Raw genomic sequence first — 18,791 nt, 5'->3', positions numbered from 1 at the left:
GACTCGGCGCGCGAGGGAACGCCCCGGGCTGGGCCATCTGGGGGCGGGGCCTTTGAGTCCGAGGGGGCGGGGCCGCCCCTTCAGGGTCTCTCCGCTGCTCCTGGAGAGTTCGGGCTCCCAGCTTTGAGTGAGGAGGTGAGGGCGGGGACGGGGGCGCGGATGCTGGAAGTTCACATCCCGTCGGTGGGGCCGGAGGCCGAGGCGCCCAAGCAGAGCCCAGAGAAAGGCCACATGGTAAGCGGGGGCACTGGATGAGAAGGGGTGCAGGGACCGCCGATTTCCCTGAGCCGAGCGCAGTGGGGACCCCGCGCCCCGGACTGGGGCGTCGGAGCGCTGCCGCCGAGGCCGTCGGGGGACAGCCAGCCGAAGATCTCGGGGCGCTAGAATTTGCCAGCCCCGCGGGCGACGATGCGGGCTCATGAGGGACTGCACCGAGCGGAGGGCGGGTCCTCTCGTCCTTTCCACATAAAGTGTGAGGAGCGTGGGAGGGTCCCCGGGGAGCGGCGGCGCTCCAAGGCTGCTTTGTGCCTTTAAGCGCGGGAGGGTGGGCGGGCGCCTAGCCTCACGCGCATCCGCCTGCCGGCCCGCGCCTGCCAGGTGTTCCGAGTGGAGGTGCGGTACTGCGGACGCAGACACACGGTGCCCCGGCGCTACAGCGAGTTCCACGCGCTGCACAAGCGGGTGAGGCGGCACCGCCGACCGACCGACCCCGGCCCGGCCCCTGCCCAGCCCAGGGAGGAGGGCAGACGAGCTGCGGCCTCCGACTCTGCCACCCCCGTTACTGCCCCAGTCCCTGGAGGGTATTCAGGGCCTGGGCACTGAACTCCCCATGGGCTGCGGGGTGGACACAGAGGGTCAGGTTCCGGCCGGCACTGTCCATGCCCCTGAGCGGCCGCCCCACCCTCGGGCATCTGCTGGGGCTGGGAGACTGGGTCCCCTGCCCCAACCACCACTCACCCGGGACTGTTCCGGGCAGAGCCTGGAGTTGTGGGTGAGGGGAGGGGAGACAGACTGGGGAGGGCTCTCGCAGGGATGGAGTGAGCCTGAGGGCTCAGTGGGGACACTGTGATCGCACCGCGGTAACCTCCTCGCAGATCAAGAAACTATACAAAGTGCCCGACTTCCCCTCGAAACGCCTGCCCCACTGGAGGACCAGAGGGCTGGAGCAGCGGCGACAGAGTTTGGAGGCCTATATCCAGGTGGGCGTGGGCCTGACTCTCGTGCTCTCTAGCCCGCTGGACTAGAGGTGGGACCCAGCCAGGTGTGGGCGCATGGGGAGATGGGATGCACATCTTGGGCATGTTTTTTAGTACCTCAAGCCTCAATTTTCTGAACAGTAATTTCGGAATTAATTGAAATTAGTTTACTTCTTGAACTTTCATGGAACTGGAACCACTTGCCTTCTAGTTACCTCATTCAGTCTTAATTATGAAACTGGAAGCTAGTTCTCTTCCTCTCCAGGCTGAGATCTTGGTGCTGCCTTCATGATGAGGACCTAGAGTGGGTACCCTCCCCACGACCCCCAAAGTGATGCCAGATTATAGGCCAGGCTGGCTCATGGGCATACACCTGTGTAGTCACAAGGCCCAGTGTCAGACGGGCCCCCAGCTTGGTTAATGAATGTTTTGCTCTTACTGTCTTGAAATTCTTGATCATTTTGGCAGGACCTCCACGTTTTCATTCTGCACTGGGCTGTGTGGCAGCACAGAGCTGGGTCTGATGCAGGTTTCCTCTGCCCTCTTCTCCAGGGCGTCCTGTACCTGAACCAGGATGTACCCAAGGAGCTACTTGAATTCCTGAGTCTGCGGCACTTTCCCACCGGCCCCAAGGCCGGCAGCTGGGGGTGAGAACCTCTAGGGGCTATGGCTTGGCGTGCGAGCGGCCCCAGCATTGGGAGGGCAGGGCTCTCTGCGGCAAGCAGAGGAACATTTTAGAGGCCAAGCCCTGTTCCTTCCTACACCTGCCAGGCCTGAGCCTGATTCTTTTACTTTGAGACACGATCTCCCTCAACAGCTTTCTTGACCCTAGTGGAGGTGTTTTCTGGACAGCCTTGGTTACCCCAGCTGCCTCTGGAAATTAGCTTTTTACAAAAAGAGGCAGTGGCCCCTGGGAGGTGAATATCCGAACCCCTCTGGGCATCCCCAGCAGCTCACATCCTCCCTCTCTCTTTTCAGAACCCTGGGGGAGTTCCTGCCTAGCAACAGCAGGCAAGTCAAAGCCCCTACCCGTACCCGCTCCTGCTGCCCCCTGGTGGCCATATGTCAGGAGTCTGGCCTGCTGCCAAAATGGCTTGTATTGTCTGTCCTGGTCCAGGTTTTCCTGTTGGTGCCTCCTGAGCCCACTGCCTTCTCACCTCGTTTTTTTATGGGTCCTTGGTGATCTCAATTCCTAGTCTCTACCTAATAGGAGACTGCTCCACCTCCCTCTCCAATGCTCCTGACCCTCTGTTCTAGAATGCAGCTGCACCATCGGCCTGTCGTCAGCTTCTGCATGGATCCCTACATTTGCGCCCCATCCCCAGGTGAGGGGTTGCTTCTGACCTATAACCCGTATTTAGGGCACAGGTAGCAGGGCGGGAGTAGGGCTGAACTTGCTGTTTCTCAGCTCCCAGGACCTCCAGGCAGCTTCTCTCCTAATTGCCCTCCTTTGGGACCATACCTACCCTGCAGCTCCTGTGCCCCCATAGCCTGCTTTGTATTCACCAGGGAGCAGACATGATGAAATTAGCTTGGCTCCCCTGATCTGCGTTCCTTACCAGCCTGGCTTTACCAAGCTGTGAACAGAATGTGAACTGGGAATGCCCATGCCTCATGTTAGGTGACCAGCTGTTACCTGCTGCCTTGGCAGGGGCTCCTGCTCCCAGGGGGGGCTAAGCCTGGCTAGAGGCTCTGGAAGCTGCAGGCCTGAGGTCAGGCCCACCCCACAGCGCCTTCCACTGCAGCCTCCTACACCTTCCTCCTGTTCTCCTTCGGCCAGAGCCATTGCCCAGTGTGGTGGTGAATGGCGTGCTCCAGGGCTTCTACGGCTTCGGCACCAGCACAGCTGACATCCAGCCAGAGGCTCCTTGTCACCCTGCACCTCTGCCATCGATGATGCCCTGACCAGCCCAGAGGCCTCTGGACCACCTGCCAGGACAGTCACATGCCTCTGTCCTGTGAGCTCCATAAAAGGGACATGGGCTAGGTCCCCCTTGGATTGGACTCAGGACTTACCCACCTCAGGCTCAGAACTCAGCTGCATTGGTGGCTGGAGGTGCTAGAACTCCTGCATTCCTGGAGCCCTGGGGCCAGGGCAGGACGACAGAGTGAAGATTAAGGGAGAAGTCAATTTAGGAGGTCGGCTATGAAAGGGTACAGGTGTATTTCTTCACTAACACCAGAAGGGGGCAAGCAAAGGTTGAGGCACAGTAGTGGGCCAAGTTTAGAAGCAAGGAGCAAAAGCTAAGTTTTGTGGGTAGCATCTGAGGAAAGGGTTCTGGCTGGAGCCCAGGGAGGGGACAGGCAGCCCAGCCACAGGAGGCCCATATAGGCTGGAATGCAGACCTGGGGGGGAGGTGCTGCAGGCCCAACAACCCGCTCACACACAGATTATAAAAAAACAAAACCCACCTTTTTTTTATTGGTCAGTGTTGGTAGGAATTTGTTACAAAACTGGGCCTGTGGGCCTGTGGAATGTGAGAGGAGCGGTCCACTCCATCAGATGCCAGCACTAGGGCCAGTGCAGCAGAGCCCTGTGGCAGGCTGTCTTCACCCCTCAAGAGGGCAACAGGGCCGCACAGACAGTTGCTCAATGGGAAGACGCCCCTGAGGCCCTACTCCTTAGCAATGGCAAAGGGCTTCTCCACCTCGATCTTGCCACAGTCTGCGATGACCACATCTTTCAGAGGCTTGTCCCGGCCGTCTGTCTTGGTGCTCTCCACCTTCCGCACCACCTCCTGGGAAAGGCAGAAGCGGGAAAGTAGGGTGGGTCAGGAGGTCCGCCACTTGAGACACAGGCCCAGTGTATGGCTGGGGAGGACTGAGACCTCAGGTGATGAACAGCCTACAGACCTCGAGGTCCCAGAATCCTAATAGTCACTGCTAGGTGCTAGGTACTAGGTGCTAGCCCAGGGCAGGGAGAACTCAGCGCTGACAAGAGGAGGCAGCTGTGTGATCCTAAAGTACAACCCAGATGGGCGAAGGGTGAGGAGGAGGAAAAAGGGTGGCTGGGGAGTGGGTACCACATGGCTTCTCGTGGACATCATGTTCAGCTGTGCCCTGTACAATTCAGGGTGGTGTCAGCATGTGACTGAGTGATGGGATGAGGGTCCCTGCAGTGGTGCAGCCTTAAGGCCTCCTGGTGGGACCCTGCCTGGGGCCTGAAAGGATTCAGAACTTTGGGGCACAGAGCAGCAGGCTATTTATCCCCCCCCCCCCCAGTTGGCAGACACAATGCTGGTCTGAATCTTTTGGGAAAGCGATAAAATACATGGCGTCCCGGCCCAGGGTCGGTGCCTTGAAAACTCACCATGCCCTCTATGACTTTGCCAAACACGACATGCTTGCCATCCAGCCAGGCTGTCTTGACTGTCGTGATAAAGAACTGGGAGCCGTTGGTGTCTTTGCCCGCATTAGCCATGCTCACCCAGCCGGGCCCATAGTGTTTCAGCTTGAAGTTCTCATCGGGAAAGCGCTCACCGTAGATGCTCTTACCTGGGAAGAAAGACAGAGTGGGTCAGGGGAGCCAAGCTGGCACAAACCAAGCACATCTTTGAGGTGAGGATTCCAGGGGCTCAACCTGTCCTCTGTACCAGGCCAAGCTCAAGTGGAGTGTAAGGGCATCAAAGCTGAACCCCTCTTACCCTCTGACCTTGGAGCCAAACAGTGGTGACAGACCAAGTAGAGCATGAGGCCAGGTCAATGTAGTGAACAGCTCACACAATCGATTACTTTGAGAATATGGTTTTACGGCTTTTAAATAAGGCACATATATTAACTGGCCTTGGCTATGGCCCAAGAGGCGTGCCATAGGGGGACTCTGGTGGAGAGCTGCTGTGCAGGGGGCAGGGGAGGAGGCAAGAACTCTCCAGAAAAGGAGGAATGCTGTGGCTGACCAATTTTTCTTCCTAAGAGAATAGAAGGCACTGAGGTAGCTGCCATTTGGGTTCTGGAAAGTCAAGAGCCTCTTATCAAGAAATAAACAGAAAAAAGGTGGCTATTAATGTGTGTAATGAGTCTGTCCATGAGGGGTCTGGGGCTGGGGCACATGACAAAGGGAGCCGAGAGCACATCTCCACACTTTTTCAGAGATCCTAAGATTCAGGAGAAATACTGTGCTCTTTTTCCCCCGTCCCCTTCTAGAGATTCACACTGTTCACACTGTGTACTAGTATACTACAGGCCCCGAGAAACCCAGCAATAAAGAACTTTCATTTTGTTTTACCCAACACCTTTCCACCTTTTTTCCCCTTAATACACATATTTTCATCCTACAGTTCCACAGAATGGAACCAGGTTGGGAAATTGTCCCAGACTGATGCTAATCAGGGAGATATTTCTGACAGTGTAGCAAGTGGGAAGACTGAAAACCAAGAATTCCTAGACTCTGGCTGGTGGAAATGGGGGTGTCCCACTTCTTACTCCCACACTGGAAAGAAACTGGTCTCTTCCAATGTTGTGCAATGACTCCTGGCTAGGGTGCTGGATAAAAGCCTCCCAACGTGAGAATCCTCTTTGTAAGTCTCAACCAACTGCAGGATTTCAATTACTGCTGCTATCCAAATCTACAGCCTTCACTCCAATCACTTTCCCAAAATACAAGGAGTTCCAAGTTTCAAGGGATAGTTCTTCATGTTAAACTGAACATACTTTGTCATGTTCCTCCAGATTCCATTCTTTTGACAACTTTCCTCTGCACTGTCACTGCTGTCCCCACCCCCCGTCACTTAGTCATTCTTTCCATTCCTGCAGCCCTACTGCAATAATGGCTAATGATTAGATGCATGACAGAGAACTGGGGCAAGAATTTTACACGTAAAAATCCCACCTGATGATGCAGCAGCTTATAACCCTATTTCAAAGATGAAGAGACTGAGGTAGAGAGAGGTTAAAGGTACCCAAGCTGGAGGCAGCAGAGCAGGAATTCAAACCAAGGGCTCTAGCTTTCGAATCTCAGCTCTTACCTACTAGGCTATCCTCTCCTGGGGCTCCAGCCCACACTGCCCTACCCAGGGACACTAATCCCCTCTGCTGTCACGCAGCAGCCTACCCGTCTGTTCCCTGTACCTGTCCCTAAAGAAAGGAGAGTCTGTGAGACTGATCCTTTCAGGGACTTTGCTTCACCTTTATGTTTGCACCTTATGTCTCATCTTTGGACCCGGAGGGTGGCTGGTTAGCCAGTGAGCTGTAAGATTCCCCACGGGGGGGACAACTCAAGCCAGGCACAGTTGATTGGGGCCCAGCAGGAGAACCCACGGGGTTGATAGAGGTGGGCATAGACCCCCGACCTTCCCCTGGTTACGAAGAGCTTCTGCCTTTGTGGCTGCATTCCTTCCCACAACCTGCTTGGGAAGAGATTCAATGGTGTAATAATAACATCAGTTCTCCATCTATCCATTTCAGTAAGTTTAAGCATAAAGGTTCAGCTGCTTGCAGGAGGTACATCCTGAAATTGAGGTTCAGCTGCTTGCAGGAGTAATTAATTCAAACCAGTTTCTTAGTATAATGTGTGAAATTCAGACCTTGGAGAAACAATGTTGTTTTCTTGTGTATGCATCAATAAAAGCCACAGGATGGCCCCATTCAGTGTTCTCAGTCCTTTGAGGGTGTGAGACCCTTGGCCCCTGTTTCATAACTTTCTTGACTTCTGTTTCTTACTTTCTTAATCCTTCGTCGCCCCTTCTCGTTCGCTCACTGCCTGTGTTGCGCTGGACATGACACCCTCACCAGTTTGCTCCTGCCTTCACATCCTGAATCCTGCTGTCACATTATTTTCCCTCAAAGTCCTTTGTGATTGGGTCTTCGTCCCATTCACGTCTTCAGTGGAGCCTCACTCCCTATAGGACAAAGCTAGTGTGGTCTACTTCCATTCCCTGGCCCCACCTTTGGGCAAGCTCCTGCTGCAGAACAGAGCTGGGCTCACACCGTAACTATGCCTCTTCTTTGCTCATTCAAATTCTCCATAGCCGGTACCCCGCTCAAATCTTTCCTCACACTCACAAGGCCTTTCCTGAGCATCTTGGCCTGAACTGATTCCTTTGCTAGTCAGCACTTTGACAATGGCTGACTTTACTTACCATGTACTGGACACTTAACACTCAAGACCTCACCCAACCCTCACAGTACCCAGAACTCTTACTACTCTTACTTTACACAAAAGGAAACTAGCCTTGGCTATGGCCCAGAGAAGCTCAGAGAATTCATTTGCCTGACGTCACAAAGCAAGAAGGTGGCAGACACTGGGTCATACCCAACTGCGTCTGACTCCATGAATACAGAGAGCACTACGGTAATGTCTGCTTTGTTCCTCTCCACTGCTGCCGCCAGCTACTGCTTACATCTTGTATTGTTACGGAGCTTTTCTAGTGTTTTCTGGATCTTCCCACCTAGATGATCACTTGAGAACAGAGCCTGAGTCATAAAGGCTGTATTATGGCCAATTGGTGAGCGTGCAGGTATTGGAAGTGAAAGGGAGTTGCTGCCCCGATTTTTGCATCCTCAGCACCCACCACAGCCTGAGTGAGCTGCAGATGCGTGGGATGGTGAGACCTGTGGGTTAGTCCTATGTGTCTGTTCTATGTGTACAAGTAACGCAGAAACGAGACTCACTCAGCTCTTGCCAAGTGGCCTCGTGTGGGATACCGCCAAGGAAAGCAACTTCTCCCACCTTGCTGGTGCTTCCAAAGTTGCTCACACAGGCTTTGAATGCCTGACCTAGAATCACCTACTCATGTGTCTCACTCTGCTCCGCTCCCCCCTGGGGTATTGTGAGAAGTCGCCGAGGCTGTAGGCCTGGATCAGCAGGTATGCCAGCTGGACGAGATCCTATTTCCACCTGACCCCCCAATTACTCCCTCTTCTTTGTACTGAATTCCCTGTACTAAGATGGGTACAGCTGATCTCAAAGCAGGTGACAGGTCGGCCTCTGAAACTATAGAAGAGATCTTGTCCACCCTACACAGCCCAGCCCTCCCACCTAGGAGTCTGCACTGACAGCCTCTCTGCCCAGAGGACCTGAGTTACCTCCAGTGCCATCTCCCCGAGTGAAGTCTCCACCCTGGATCATGAAGTCCTTGATCACACGATGGAATTTGCTGTTTTTGTAGCCAAATCCTTTCTAGAAAAAGGGATGAGAAGGTGAGGAGGTGGCATGAGGCACCAGACAGACCTCCTGGCCCTGTAGGAACCCTGCCCACAACAACTCCCGCTGGCAGAAGAGACACCACTGCTGGCCAGAGTCAGTTTCACATGCTACTGAGTGAGCAGTGACCACGGGCCAGACTTGCAGCACACAGATCCAGGAAAGGCTAGACTGCACGTTCCTCTGTCTTCATACAATTCCCAGACTTTATATAATTCTACTTCACACAATGCCTCCGCCCTTTCCCTCTTGTTTTTCTTTCTAATCATAAGAACAGATGGAAGAAAACTGGGCAAATAAAAAGGTTATCTGCTGACCCAATGGGAAGTTAAGTTGGAATACAAACTTTCTTAAACGGGGCCTTCTTGTTTTCTTAAAACCTGGGAAACTCTGGGCCCCTTACTCTTAAGAGAAAGGTCGGGTACAGAGGGCACAAACTAGTTTCCACAGATACGTTTTCTTCGGTTATTGCAATGTCTTCAAGATACGTTTTCTCAAAAAAAAAAAAAAAAAAAAAATCCAGATTTCTGGATTCAGTTTAAAAAACTCAAAACATGACAAGACTGCGTTGCCCTTGCCAACATGTCAAGAGTTGGTACTGAGGGCTCCTGGCACACATGGGCCACATTCTGCAGGTGTTTGCTGCCAGCCCTCATTTGAATGTGACTATCTCCGCTCTAGCCTCTTACCTCTCCTGTAGCTAAAGCCACAAAATTATCCACTGTCTTTGGAACAGTCTTTCCAAAGAGACCGATGACCACCCGGCCTATATCTTCATCTCCAATTCGCAAGTCGAAGTATACCTGAGGAAAAAGAGCATTTCAAGTTTAGCCTCTATAAAGGAGCCTTGCTAGGGAAGAGAGGGCCCAAGAAGCTACCCTGAAGATGGGAGAGAAAACAAAGCCGTATTTTAAGAGCAGTGTTTGTATCTGACTTTGGTGGCTACAAAAACCCTATGAGAATCTAATGAAAGTTGCAAACCTGTTTCCCAGAAAATACGTTTACACTCTCCTTGGGCTACGACAAGGTAACAATCTTTGCTCTAAAGAATGGGTTCGGATTTTAGAAATTAACATAAAAAAAAGGTGGGGAGCCTAACCTTACCACGCAAGTTTAAGCTATACTGCTGTGCTTTGTAATTGGAAATGGCTAACATTTGACCGAAGTCGAGAAAGGATTCGCAACTTGACAGACGTGAACTTTTACCGTTTCGCCAGCACTGCGGGGTATTTGCAAAGACTACTATGAGGCCCACAGTGCTGGCCCCAGGTGGGCAGCCCGGGCCCCCAACGCCTGGGTCAGGCCAGGGGTGTTGGGGTGGTTCCAGGTCATTCTCTGGTCTGAATGGGGGAGGACCGTCCAGGTGCCAAGATGTCAGAGCCAGGAGACTAGGGAGGGGCTGAGTCAAAGCCGCAGACGCCCAGGCCCGAGCTCCTGAACCCTAATTGCCTCGGACATCAGTGACCAGCGGCGCCGAGGCCAAACCCAGGCGGCGGAGGGCGGGCCTCGCCAGGCAGGTCAGAAGAGGGGAGGACGGACCTTGACGGTGACTTTCGGCCCCTTCTTCTTCTCATCAGCCGTAGAGGGTCCTGGCAACAGCAGGAAGAAGACGGAGCCCACGACCAGGGCAGCAGCGAAGAGCACCTTCATGTTCCGCTCAGAGAGGCGCAGCATCCACCAGAAGCAGCTTGCTCTGCCTAGACAGCGAAGGCCTGAAGAAGGTGGCGGCAAGGCGGTGTGAGCACCGGCGCCGCCACTGAGCACGATCGCGGGGGGAACCAGGGCTCCATTAGGCCTCTTAGCAGCAGGAGGGCCTCTTTTTCCCCCTCTGGATCGGCGCCGGATAGTAGGTCCTTCTGGCGGGCGGAGCCCGGCTCGTCAACAGGGCGGGAGGAGACGCGGGCTCGTGGGGGGCTGCCACGTTACTGCGGCCTCATTGGCTTCCCAGCTCGCTAAAGGCCCACCCACAGGATGGGGGATCAGCGGAAGGCGGTGCCCCCTCAAAGAGAATGGGGCTTGGGTTTCTGAAGAGACTACAAACCCCAGCATGCAGAGCGGCACGTCCCGGGGCCTGCTCTGCCTTTGCGGAAGTGGACGTCTTAGCGGATATTTTAGGTGAGGAAGTTTATAGAGAGGGTTGGAAGGCTTTTGTGATTGTCCGTATCCGACCAGTCAAGCATTAGTCACCACCAGAATGGGTTTAAGTGTGGTAGCTTCCAAAAACTCAGGGCACGTTTATGCTTACCCAGAGTATGACCTTATACAGCTCCTCGTACTTGTCTTGCAAAACTTGCTTCAAAACCCACTTCCTTTTAGACATAGTGCCTATCACTTTACCACTCAGTTTCCTCTCTCTCCTCTAATCTTATTGTGCTTACCACTGTGTGAGTCAACGCACACTCTAGTGTATACTCTGGTTCATCATTTCTTTTTCCCAAGCAACTACATTTTTTGCGAGGTATGTACTGTGTTGCACTGATTTTGTACAACTCCCAGATCAGTGCTGCAAGGCTAAGGGCTCAACCAATATTGGTTGCGATAGCGTCACATTAGCACTGAGGTGGGAAATACATGCGAGGGCCTGAGGTTTAGTTTCCCTTCTCTAGACACCTTCAGAAGGGCAGGGATAGTCGTCAGTCGCCTCCACACCAGTTTCAGGTCTTCACACATACGTGGTGCTCTACAGAACACATACTTCAGTACTGGGAGTCATACACACCTCCCCAAATAAAAATTACACTCCTATCTTATTCCCCAAATTTGGACTTCTGATGTTATTAAACGTCTTTAAAACTAATTTTCAAAGGTTAACGTTACAGAAATTCCTGGTCTTCACAGCCCAGATTGTAGGTAGGCATGACTCCAATCCATTTCCATAGCTGAACTCTGCAGCTTGGTCTCTAGAGCAGGTACTGACCTGAGTTGGAGGTTATACATGGCCGCTGGCATGACCTCGTCCTTCCCTACGCTGAGGTCACTGCAGGTAGACTGCAGAGCTTCTACAGGCAGTTCTCTCATAAACACAAATGACATCTGCTATTTCTAATCCTCACACCTCAATCCAGGCCACCTCCACCAATCAGGTGCATATATTCTTGGATAAAGTTGTTGCCCTGACAAAAATAGTCTTCCAAACAACCCACCTCAATTTTTTTGGTCTGTCAAGCCTCTTTCCCCACTCACTGGTCTCACGTTGCCCATAGCCACTGAGAAAAGTGTTTACCAACCAATGTTTTCAAAGTAGCATTCTCCACAAGGAGCTAATGCTAAAATGGCATAAAAGCAGCTTTCTCCCTGCCTCCCCACCTTTGAAAGAAAAAATTAAGTTTGATGGATAGAATGCTCTCAAAGTGAATGTTTTCTCTCATGATGATTTTAAATTTTTTTCTGCTCTTCCTTGCCTACCAGTGAAAAACAAGTAAGTAGTAATTGAGGAATAAAATAAAAAAATTGCAACCAGCCAATCATGCCTAGATGGAAAGTTGTTTTTGAAGCCAATATATGCCTTTGTGATTTTACATTGCATATCAGTTATATCCTGTCTGTATAGATGTTCCTCATTAGTAGAACAGGATTATAAAGCTACTACTTCCAAGTTGTTCCACAGAGCAGATCTAATTCCCCGGTTCTACCACCTAAGAACCACAGGAGATACTGGTGCTAGTATGTGAGTGATGAATGTCCAAATTCTGCCAGGAATATTTACCTTTAAAATGACCCACAAGAGAAGGAAGGCCATGTTCAACCCAAAGGAATGAAGCAAGAATGCCAAAATATCAGGCATTTTCATTAACTGGAGGCTTAAATCAAAATTAATCCTAGCCAGATTGTTAGTTACAAATGAACCAAGGGAGATTAAAATCAGATCAACCAACCAACCAACCAAACACACACAATTAGCCAAGAAAGGTAAGACATTTTATTTTACATACAAAAAGGGTGCAAACTGAGTCCTTTCCTCCCCAAATTGGGGAAGAGGTATACTTAAAGATCACATTTGTGTTTTCCATGGTGCCCTAGGAAATGGGCTACTCTGAGATAACATATCAAGACCCATTTTCCACTTTCTCCAAAGAAGGCTACTTCCTCTGCAGAGGAGTTTTTCCTAATGGTGTTACAAATTTCTCTCCTGGAGGAATCATTTCAGATACACTTGAAATTGACATTCATGTTTAAAAAATACTACAAATTTCATTTTCACAGCTGAGCTTTGTGACCAGTGCCAGGATTTGTGAAACAACAGTACATATCTAAAACCAAAGGTAAAAAAAAAAAGGCATTTAACAATGATCAGACACATCCACACATCAATTAAAACTGATTTCCACAGCTGATTTATACATTAGTCTTTAAAAATTGCAATCAACATCCCAACATCTTTTTAAAAGTATAATGGGCAAAGATTAAAGAAACAGACAAAATAATAATATAATAAATTAGAGGATGTATATATCCAATGGGAACATTATTTTCCATTGGGGGGTTATAATATTTTTGGTTTCATCTCTTTCCTGCTGTTTACTCTTCTGCTTGATAAATGGGGCTCATTCCCAGAGCCAGCTTGCTGTGACACTACCTTGAGAAGTCACTTTATGTCCTAGAATATTCAGGAACACATGGTCCCAGCAGCCTGGACTGGGTTTTTATGGAAGTGAAATACACACAGATGAGCACACACACACAGAGGCATACAAATGCAACCCACCCATCTGTAAATATATTTCTCCCCAAAGAAATGGCTCATCTTTCCTGGGACATTCCAACAGACTGATTAAGCCTCGTAAAAAAGCTTTCGATGCAAGGGCTGGCCTGGGATTTGGTCTGGAGCTCATGAAGGGGAACACTGAATACGTCTCACCTGCCCTGAAAGAGGGGCTTTGTGCAGAAGGGGCAGTCAGCGCAGCTGATCTCTCGTGTGTGTTACTGGATGACTGCACCGCACCACTTATTACCATGGATAACCCTCTGCTCTGAGACTGAAACGGGTGATGGCACCAGAAAGATGATTGTGAAGAATAAAGAAGAAAACTAACAAAAGAAATTCAGTCCACAGAACTGAGGTTTCTTTATAACATCAAGTTTTGTAATCAAACTAGAAATAGATGGAGTACACATTCACTTTTCTCCTCTGTAAGCTGAGCTACAAATACTGGAGAGGACTTCCTGGCTGCTTTGTGAGGAAACATGTAAACTACTACTGTCTATATCCAGGGGACCTACTTACTGTGTTGAATACAATGAAGAAACCTATTCTTTTGCACTCAGCCACTTGCAAAAGGAGTTAGGGAAAACATGTTTTTAAGACTGCTTAATTGATCAGAGGCTTCCAAGATTCCTTATTTGTGGCTAAAACACTGCTAAAAACTACACACGCTCAGAAGGGCCTGGTTTCCTCTTTTCAGATACCCACCCGCAGCCCCCAAGAACACAAAACCATAGGAATCCCACTTTGATTCCTACCAACCCATCATGGGGAAGACTGGGAGTCACTGTCCAGCAACCTCTAGATGGGACTTGCTGGAGCCCTGGAGTCGGGAAAACCAAGAACCCCCGAGACAAGGCCTGCTGCTCACATGGCCAATCCAGATGGGGTACCTAGTTATCCTGGCTCCCTAAGGGTTTCTGGAATTCATCTGCCCACCTTGGGGCAATGGTGGGGATGGTGGCAGTGGACTGGCAAAGGCCATATCAGCTGTATGGCGCTGCAAGCTCCCGACGTGACAAACTCTAGCCCTAACGTGATGGCCCTGGCACTACATTAACGCTGTCAGGGCAAGTGCCTGGGAACGGAAAACTGGTTTCAATATGAACATGGAAGAGGAGACTAGGACACAGGAGGCACGTGGAGTTGGGAGAGATGCATCAGAAGATCAAGTTCTTTTGAGAAGATGCTTTCTAGGCTGCCATGGAAGTACTTATTTTTGAAAAACGCAGGCCATGCTTGCTCACCGGGAGCGGGCACAGGGTCCTATCTTTTGCATAAAAAAAATTAAGGCTATGATCTTTAGTAACCGTTCTGACATAACATTACCATCACTGCATATTTCTAACATTAAAAGTGATCACTAACACTGAGAATCAACACTGAATATGTACTACCAACCAGTGTACATTTCCAGTGAACTAAGTTGGAAGTTAGAGGCAATGGACGCCTCTTTTGGCGAATGGCAGGTGTTCAGTACTTCTACTGGAAACCTCAGGATCCTGCCGGCTCTGGTTGCCCCTCTATTACAATGTAAAATGGAGCTTTAACTGGATACCAACCTAGTCACCTGACTTGTACCTTCCTAGACAGACCCCAAATAGCAGGAGTGTTAATTAAGGCAGCCATGAAAGCACACGGGCTGCTGGCACACTGTCCACCCCAGCAGAGCAGTCTGGAGTGAGCTCACTGGGAAACGCCCAGGCGTGCATACATGCAAATGGTCCTTATATGCCTGGGCGTCACAGACACAAGTCATGCTTTGGTCACGTGGGAAGGACCCTCTATGCCTTGGTGGATTCCTGGCCTGCTTGCCTCAATCTGCTCAGGGTGCAATGCCTGAAGGACTGCAGGGCTTGGGAGAACTCCTAATGGTATATGAAGTGCTGTAAGCACTTCACACTAACTCAGAAACAACTGCATCAATCCCAAAGAAAAAGATCCCTAGGCATCTTGGTTGTGAAATGAAGAAAGCTCACAAACTACACAGCAAGTGGACTTGGGTAGGTGGTGGGTGGAGGGACCTGGCTGAGGCATAGAGCTAAGCAACTATAGCAACAGAGCTGAGGAGGAAGCCCTGATGGGGGTGGAACTGATGGCTAAACTACTCCTTCGGTACTCATTTTTTTTAATGTAAGTTTAAAGGCTTTCTCAGGGGTCTGGGACCACCCTGGAGTGCCAAAAGCCCTAGAAGGATCACCATTACCCTGCATGCCAGAGGGACCTGGGCCTTTTCACTTTTGTTATGAAAATCAAGTATCTAGTAAGAGATCTGCGGGGGGTGGGGCAGAGAGTAAAAACAGTGCATTAGGAAAGACCCCCCCAAAACTACTCAGGTTCAACCCCTTCATAGCTAGCCTTTAAAAATATTTAAGACCAAAAAAAGTCAAACCCAGCTGCAAGGGGGCTTGCCCTGCAGCCAAGCTGGCCACTGCCTTTGCTTTTTATGGAAACGGGGTGGGCAGTAGGGAGGCACTTAGTGGGGTATGGAGTGCCAAGAGGCTCTAGGCTCTGCCACCATGTCCCCTTGCCCTCCCTTGAGAAGAAGGCTTTTTCTATTCAGGGAAGAGGAAATAAAAGTTTTTATACAGGAAATTAGAGTTGCCCAAATACCAACTGAGAAACTATGTAAGTTTCACTGATTATGCCTTAACTACTAGGCAATGTCAAGCAAACAAATCCCAATATTAATGTTCAAAATCCTTCTGGGTAAGGGGTATGACACTGCGTCTCCCAGCCACTCAGGAAAATTTCTTTTAAAGACATGGAAGATTATAATCTTTACATAAGGTAAGCAAGCAGGTGTGAAGCCAGTGAAGTGACATTGCCTAGCCAAGGCCTGATGGAACAGGTGAAGCCCAGTAACTGGTTCACGCTACTGCTGCTATTTCTGCTCCATGTAAGATACATCAAGGGACCTGTCAGGAAATGTCAACTACCAGAAAGTATCCCCACACCCTCCAGTCCAAAAGACAGCCGTACACCTCAAGACAGGCAACGATTTGTGTTCATTCCCAAAACCACCCGACTAAGTCACCAGTTTTTGTCCTCTATGGTTAGTTAGCTCTCTCTACTCCCAAATACAAGAACTCATTCCCTGATGTAAATAATCTTTTCTCTTCTATCACATCTGGAATGTGAAGTCACTGTCTGGATAAGCCACTGAACTCAAATGAAAATCGAGCATGAGAAGATAAACTCCATACATTAATAATTTTTAAAGCAGTGAATAAGGAACCAAGACTCCTCACAGTAGTATGTCAAGTGACTACACCATGGCAGGGGATGCAGACAGTGTACTGGGAAGCACATGCTCTAGATACATGGCCATCTTATCTGGAAGGAATCTATGTCCAATTGAGAAAATTTCAGAGCTTTCAGTTCAGTCTCCTTTCCCCTGGAACTTTCCAGCACCAACCAATCTTACCTCCTGTTCACTACAGCCCCATGTACTGAGTCCTAAGCCTGCTGCTGTGGACCTGCTGGGAGAAAACCTGTAGGTGCTTGGTTTCTGACAAGGAGGCCAGCCCAAATGCTAGAACTCAAGCTGTTGGGGCAGACAGTACACACCAATTTTATGTCCTGGCCCTGTGATGCCAAATCCTGAGGTTCCGTTGGCAGTTGGAAGGCAGGTTCACTTTCCTCCTCTTTGTGTCCACTAGTGGCAATATGACGGTGGCTGTTTCATCACTAATTTTGTCCCCTACGTCACTAAGGAAGTCACATGGCTATCTAGTTGGAAGTCCCTGGCAGTGGAGAAAACAGATGTTTCAGATTTGTTTTAAGCATCTCCTTCTCTGGGATAAACTATCTTCTGGTCAGTCTGGCTTGGCCGGCTCATCCCACGCACTGGAGAGCGAGGCTGTCCAAATCGCAGGCTGATGAGGTGAAGAGGCTCTGTAGGGACATTCTTCAGTAGCTGAGAAGATGATGAGAATTCAAGTATGTGTCCTTGCCAACCTGAGTGTTCACTCAGAATGACATAGAGTTTGGCTTCTTCTCTTCTGGGTGCCGCATACCCAACTCTTTCCATTGAGAATGTCCTCTGGACCCATGTTCTCTCTGAATGGCTTGGCTGGCCCCATCCCCCTCAAAACAGAAAAAAGGTAAAACTCCCAATATAACCAGACACAATATGCATCTGCCATGTTTTCTGTTAAAAAACAAAAACAAAAAACTAAAAGTGCAATAAAGTCAGTTTTTTTTCCTTTGCTCAGAACAATGCATTGTCCTACTACTGACTGGAGAACAGAGTTCGCTTGTCAAGAAAAGCTAGGAACGCCAACACATGGGGACAGTAGACTGCAGATTTCTCACAGCTTGTGTCCTACAGTGTAACTTCTTCACAGGAGGGAGGGAGGGAGGGAAGGAGGGAGTAGCCTGCACCCCGTGGCCAGCGGGGGATGGAGGCTGTGCAGGCACAGAAGATGAGGGAGCATACCGCCGGCCAGATATACCTGGGAGGTGGAGAAGACTCTCCTCCAGCGCAGGCCTGCCATCTTCCTCCTACCTGGGCCGCACTCCCAGCCCCTTGGGCTCCTTCAGCAAACAAAGCCTTCGACTCACTAGCTATGATGCTGGGGAGGACTGGGGCGGGGCAAGGACCAGGAGCAGACTCAGGGGAGGGTAAGAGACTAGTAGTCCTTGAGTTTTTGTGAATGACACCTTCACTGTAAACAATAGGAAGGAGAGTCAACCAGGCGGCCCCAAGGGCAAGCAGTGGAGCAGCAGCAGCTCTGGGACCTGCTCAGAGCCTTAGGCAGGTGGGGACAGCCATGGACCCACTGGGCCCTGGCTGCCCACACTGGCTCCTTCTGGGGGCATGTTTTCTTCCTTTTGGTTTGGATCTCCACCCTCCCCCACAGAGGAGTCCTTTCCAATGAGAAATGGCAGGAGCTGCAGGTGCAATTGAGTCAGAGTCCCCAGGGCCTGAGGACTCCTGGGAGGCACTGGTCACTTGTGGCGCTGAGCAGTCTTCTTCCTTTTTCTCTTAAAGAAACAGCAGCACCTGGAGCACAAGGAACATTGTAAGTCAGTCGGAGAGGCCTGCAGCTTCTAACACGCTTCTGCCTGCTTCTGCTTCCTGCGGGGGGGGGGGGGGGATTCCCCTCTGGCGCTCACCCCCAGGGCCGCCCACCAGCTACAGTGCACACACTGGGGGCAGTGGGCAGTGTCTGCCAGAAAAGCCAAGGGAAATAGCTGCATCATTTCAACCTGCAGCTATCAAACCTAATTATCAAAACCACTGCAGGCCAGGCAGGGCTGAAACCAGCATTTTTGGAAGGAAGATGAAGAAGGCTTATTTCCTAGTCTAACAGCCAATCCAGACACTTCATCTTTATCTGGAACCAAGGCGTGGGGACCCTCCAGGCTGCGTAAGAATAGCGGTCATTGTCTGCCCCTTGATGTAGAGGGCGACATTAAGGCAACTTCAGTGATCAGTGGGTATGGAGGCTAAACAAAGTAAGGCAGACGAACCCCATGAAAAGTCTGATGCTTAGAACTCTAGGAGGACCTCATGACGCTACCGACGAAGGATTAAGGATTCTCTCTATCCCGCAGCCCTGCCCCCACCTCGCTACCTGGAGTAGGCAGAAGCCCAGCTGTAGTAAGAACTGCGAGTCCAGACTTCCTGACTGAATCAGCACAGCCCACACTCTTCATTCAGAGGGGATCAAAGCTGATCACCAGGAGGCGTCTGGTGGCAGGGTCCTCCTCAGCTTAGCTTCCTGACAGCGCTGCTCTGTGCCCG

At 50.6% G+C, this 18,791-nt stretch overlaps 3 protein-coding genes across 14 annotated transcripts in view; 1 reads left to right on the top strand and 2 right to left on the bottom strand.

Moving 5' to 3' along the window:
• Window positions 1–53: 53 nt before the first annotated feature.
• On the top strand, window positions 54–5,200 carry SNX22 (sorting nexin 22). Of its 3 annotated transcripts, XM_019750752.2 has the most exons (7): window positions 62–234; window positions 598–681; window positions 1,095–1,199; window positions 1,749–1,843; window positions 2,175–2,207; window positions 2,454–2,521; window positions 2,977–5,200. In XM_019750752.2, exons 1-7 carry the CDS (start codon window positions 160–162, stop codon window positions 3,099–3,101), a joined length of 585 nt encoding a protein of 194 aa, XP_019606311.2. In that variant the 5' UTR covers window positions 62–159; the 3' UTR covers window positions 3,102–5,200. The 3 variants fall into 3 exon arrangements, with proteins under 3 accessions (XP_019606313.2, XP_019606312.2, XP_019606311.2); XM_019750754.2 differs by lacking the exon at window positions 598–681 and having other exon boundaries at window positions 54–234; XM_019750753.2 differs by lacking the exon at window positions 2,175–2,207 and having other exon boundaries at window positions 55–234.
• PPIB (peptidylprolyl isomerase B) lies at window positions 3,588–10,098 on the bottom strand. The gene is made up of 5 exons (XM_019750751.2): window positions 9,877–10,098; window positions 9,027–9,140; window positions 8,220–8,313; window positions 4,507–4,691; window positions 3,588–3,934 (listed from the first exon to the last, which is right to left on the bottom strand). Exons 1-5 carry the CDS (start codon window positions 10,009–10,011, stop codon window positions 3,812–3,814), a joined length of 651 nt encoding a protein of 216 aa, XP_019606310.2. The 5' UTR covers window positions 10,012–10,098; the 3' UTR covers window positions 3,588–3,811.
• A 2,135-nt stretch (window positions 10,099–12,233) lies between these two features.
• The window catches only part of CSNK1G1 (casein kinase 1 gamma 1), a 157,291-nt gene continuing 150,733 nt past the window's right edge, over window positions 12,234–18,791 (bottom strand). For all 10 annotated transcript variants that reach the window (XM_074327582.1, XM_074327585.1, XM_074327581.1 and 7 more), the window contains one exon: window positions 12,234–18,047. In XM_074327582.1, coding sequence (XP_074183683.1) covers window positions 17,993–18,047 — 55 coding nt within the window. In that variant the 3' untranslated portion in view covers window positions 12,234–17,992. The remainder of the gene's footprint in view (window positions 18,048–18,791) is intronic.

Source organism: Rhinolophus sinicus, linkage group LG03, assembly GCF_036562045.2.
Source record: "Rhinolophus sinicus isolate RSC01 linkage group LG03, ASM3656204v1, whole genome shotgun sequence".
Taxonomy (NCBI): domain Eukaryota; kingdom Metazoa; phylum Chordata; class Mammalia; order Chiroptera; family Rhinolophidae; genus Rhinolophus; species Rhinolophus sinicus.
The sequence above is the reverse complement of the archived record's forward strand: the minus strand, read 5'-3'. Positions and strand labels throughout refer to the sequence as shown.

Excerpts from the sequence above, each read along its gene's own strand:
- PPIB (XM_019750751.2), bottom strand. The coding sequence starts at position 10,011 with ATGCTGCGCCTCTCTGAGCGGAACATGAAGGTGCTCTTCGCTGCTGCC. Across the intron at positions 4,692-8,219 it reads TCGGGGAGATGGCACTGGAG|GTAAGAGCATCTACGGTGAG; the intron begins GTAACTCAGGTC and ends CTTTCTTCCCAG. Across the intron at positions 3,935-4,506 it reads GCAAAGTCATAGAGGGCATG|GAGGTGGTGCGGAAGGTGGA; the intron begins GTGAGTTTTCAA and ends TGCCTTTCCCAG.
- SNX22 (XM_019750752.2), top strand. The coding sequence starts at position 160 with ATGCTGGAAGTTCACATCCCGTCGGTGGGGCCGGAGGCCGAGGCGCCC. Across the intron at positions 2,208-2,453 it reads TTCCTGCCTAGCAACAGCAG|AATGCAGCTGCACCATCGGC; the intron begins GCAAGTCAAAGC and ends CCTCTGTTCTAG. Across the intron at positions 2,522-2,976 it reads CATTTGCGCCCCATCCCCAG|AGCCATTGCCCAGTGTGGTG; the intron begins GTGAGGGGTTGC and ends TCCTTCGGCCAG.